Source organism: Camellia sinensis, chromosome 4 (assembly GCF_055761805.1).
Source record: "Camellia sinensis isolate YWXY chromosome 4, ASM5576180v1, whole genome shotgun sequence".
Lineage (NCBI taxonomy): Eukaryota > Viridiplantae > Streptophyta > Magnoliopsida > Ericales > Theaceae > Camellia > Camellia sinensis.
The window spans coordinates 114,084,167-114,087,351 of NC_138964.1; the positions used below are offsets into that span (position 1 = coordinate 114,084,167).

The 3,185-nt window shown below is 41.9% G+C and overlaps 1 protein-coding gene across 1 annotated transcript; it reads left to right on the forward strand.

The window, feature by feature from the left end:
- The first annotated feature begins 616 nt into the window (after window positions 1-616).
- Window positions 617-1,126, forward strand: LOC145823983 (uncharacterized). Its single transcript, XM_082923565.1, has one exon. It carries the CDS (start codon window positions 617-619, stop codon window positions 1,124-1,126), a length of 510 nt encoding a protein of 169 aa, XP_082779691.1.
- The last annotated feature ends 2,059 nt before the right edge of the window (window positions 1,127-3,185 follow it).

A 3,185-nucleotide genomic window follows, 5' to 3' on the forward strand; every position in this document is an offset into this window, starting at 1 on the left:
AGAAGAACAGAAGGTGTCCTTCGCTACCTTCATTTTCAAGGAAGATGCGCAGGAATGATGGCTTCTTGCCTTAGAAAAGAAAGAGATCGTGACATGGGCAAGATTCCTAGAGGTGTTCTATGAAAAGTATTTTTCAGAATCACTACAGGAGCAAGAATACGAAAGTAAGTTCACTGGACTAGCACGATTTGCCCCATATGTTATTCTGATAGAAGCCCGAAAAGTAAGGAAATTCGAAGTAGGATTAGATGCGGAAATCAAAGATAGGCTTGAGGTTCTGAAACTACCAACATATGCAGAGGTGGTAGATCAAGCATACATCGCCGAACAAGGAATTAAAACCTCACATTCAAGTGGAATGGGTCAAAAGAAGCGATTTTGGGAACCAGTTGGAGAATCAGGGGCAGCCCCACCAAAGAAAGTAAATCCCGGATCTCCTAGCTCAACTGGTTCGGCCAACCAAAGTTTTACTATTCCTAGGGGTAGCACCATTCCGAATTGTCTGAGTTGCGAAAAAGCTCATAAGGGACAGTGTTATCGGGCAATAGGAGCATGTTATAGATGTGGCCAAGTCGGCCATGTCATGAAAGACTGACCAAAATTCACCAACTCTGTGATGGGTACCTCTGAACTAGCTCAGAAACCAAAAATCACCACAGGAGGGAAGAAGGAACAGAGGCGCCAAGGGAGAGCTTTTGCGTTAGTGCCTGAAAATTTCAATGCTACGGAGAACATTGTGACAGGTACACTTTCTGTCTGTGGTCACTTAGCTCATGTTCTCTTTGACTCTGGCTCCACTTATTTTTTTGTTACACCACACTTTGTTCCCAAGTCAACATCAACATCTAAACCATTGGGATATGCATTATCTGTGGCTTTTCTATCTGGTGTCTCCACGCTTAGTACAAAGGTATACAAGTCATGTGTTATATCCCTAAAAGATGAAACTTTGTATGTCGATCTGATTCCACTCCGCATTAGTAGCTTCGACATAATCTTAGAAATGGATTGGCTTGCTGCCAACCATACCTTTATTGACTGTACGACCAAAAATGTCTTTCTTCGGTTACCCAACCAACGCCAGCTGGTCTTCAAAGGAACTGGAGTTTCTATCCCCCATATTTAATATCCTTTGTGATAGCCCAATGACTTTTGAAAAAGGGTTGTAGTGGTTGTATGTGTTATATGGTCGACACTCAACAAATAAACCTAACACTCGATTTAATACCTGTCGTTCGAGAATTTCCTGACGTTTTCCTTGAAGACTTACCTGGTACTTTTATTGACCGAAAAGTCGAATTCACCATTGAAACTCAACCCAATACACAACCAATCTCTAAAATCCCTTACTGCATGTCAATGATGGAATTGAAGGAACTAAAAACCCAACTTCAGGAACTCCTGGACAAAGGTTTCATATGGCCAAGTACCTCACCCTGGGGAGCTCTAATACTGTTTGTAAAGAAAAAAGATGGCACGATGAGGTTATGCATCGATTACCGAGAGCTAAACAAAGTCACCATCAAGAACCGATACCCCTTACCAAGAATCGACGACTTGCTTGACCAACTTCAAGGTGCCTAAGTATTCTCCAAAATCGACTTGCGTTCCGACTATCATCAACTAAAAGTCAAAATGGAAAGCATCGAGAAGACTGCATTCAGAACACGTTACAGGCACTACAAGTTTCTCGTTATGCCACTTTGGCGTCACAAATGCTCCAGCGGCCTTCATAGACCTCATGAACCGAGTGTTTAAACCATATCTTGATGAGTTTGTCATCGTCTTCATTGATGACATTCTTGTATACAAGTCACCGAAGGATCGTGTGCAACACTTACGAACAGTGCTGCAAGCCCTACGTAATCACAAACTTTATACCAAGTTGAAGAAATGTGAATTCTAGATCACTAGTGCGCACTTCCTCGGTTACGTCATTAATAAGGATGGCATCTCAGTTGACCCCCAAAAGGTTGCAGCAATTGTGGATTGGCCATGACCTACTAACATGTTCGAGATTCAAAGCTTCTTGGGTCTAGCCGGCTATTACCGACGCTTCGTTCAAGATTTCTCAAAGATAACATCACCCTTGACCCAACTAACTCAGACGAACACACCCTTTGAATGGACTAACAAGCAGGAACGTTGCTTCCAAGAGTTAAAAAATAGGCTTGTGACAGGTCCTATGCTAGCACTCCCTATGAGAATAGATTGGTTCGTAATTTATAGCGACGCCTCATATAATAGTTTAGGTTGTGTTCTTATGCAAAATGGAAAAGTCATTGCTTATGCCTCACATCAACTAAAGCCTCACGAAAAGAACTACCCAACCCATGATCTGGAATTGGTTGCAGTAATATTTGCCCTCAAAGTTTGGCGTCATTATCTCTACGAAGCAACTTGCGAAATTTACACAGATCACAAGAGTCTTAAATATCTGTTTATGCAGAAGGACCTGAATATGCGGCAATGACGATGGCTAGAATTTATGAAGGACTACGATGTAAAGATCCATCACCATCCAGGCAAAGCTAACGTGGTAGCAGACGCGTTGAGTTGAAAGACTACCAGGAGTTTGGCATGTACCCTCATCCCCCACAAGATTAATGGACTGCTCGCCAACATAATCATGGAACCTTCGTTGATTAAAGAAATTAAAGCATGTCAATGTAAAGATAAACTTCTGAAGAAAAAGTACGAGGAGCAGAGGAGTATGCCTGATCCTGACTTCACTATAAGCAATGGGATGCTAAAATTTTGGAATCGAATCTTTGTACTTGACCTTCCTGAACTCAAGAAGAAAATATTAGTAGAAGCTCATAGCTCGAGGTTTGCGGTCCACCCTAGCAATATGAAGATGTATCATGAACTAAAGGAACACTACTGGTGAACAAGGATGAAAAAAGACATAGCAAGCCACGTCTCCAAGTGTCTATAGTGTCAACGTGTTAAAGTAGAACATCGGAGACCTGCAGGAATGCTACAACAACTCCTTATTCCTGAATAGAAATGGGAGCACATTACTATAGACTTCGTGGTCAAGTTACCACAGTCAGTTTCGAAGAATGATGCAATATGGGTTATAGTGGATCGATTAACAAAGTCGGCGCATTTCCTATCAATTCGAATCGCGTACTCCCTTACTAACTTCGCCACCCTGTACATCAAAGAAATCATTCGATTGC

Bases quoted from the DNA above. Each gene is read 5' to 3' on its own strand.
- LOC145823983 (XM_082923565.1), top strand. From the start codon at position 617: ATGGGTACCTCTGAACTAGCTCAGAAACCAAAAATCACCACAGGAGGG.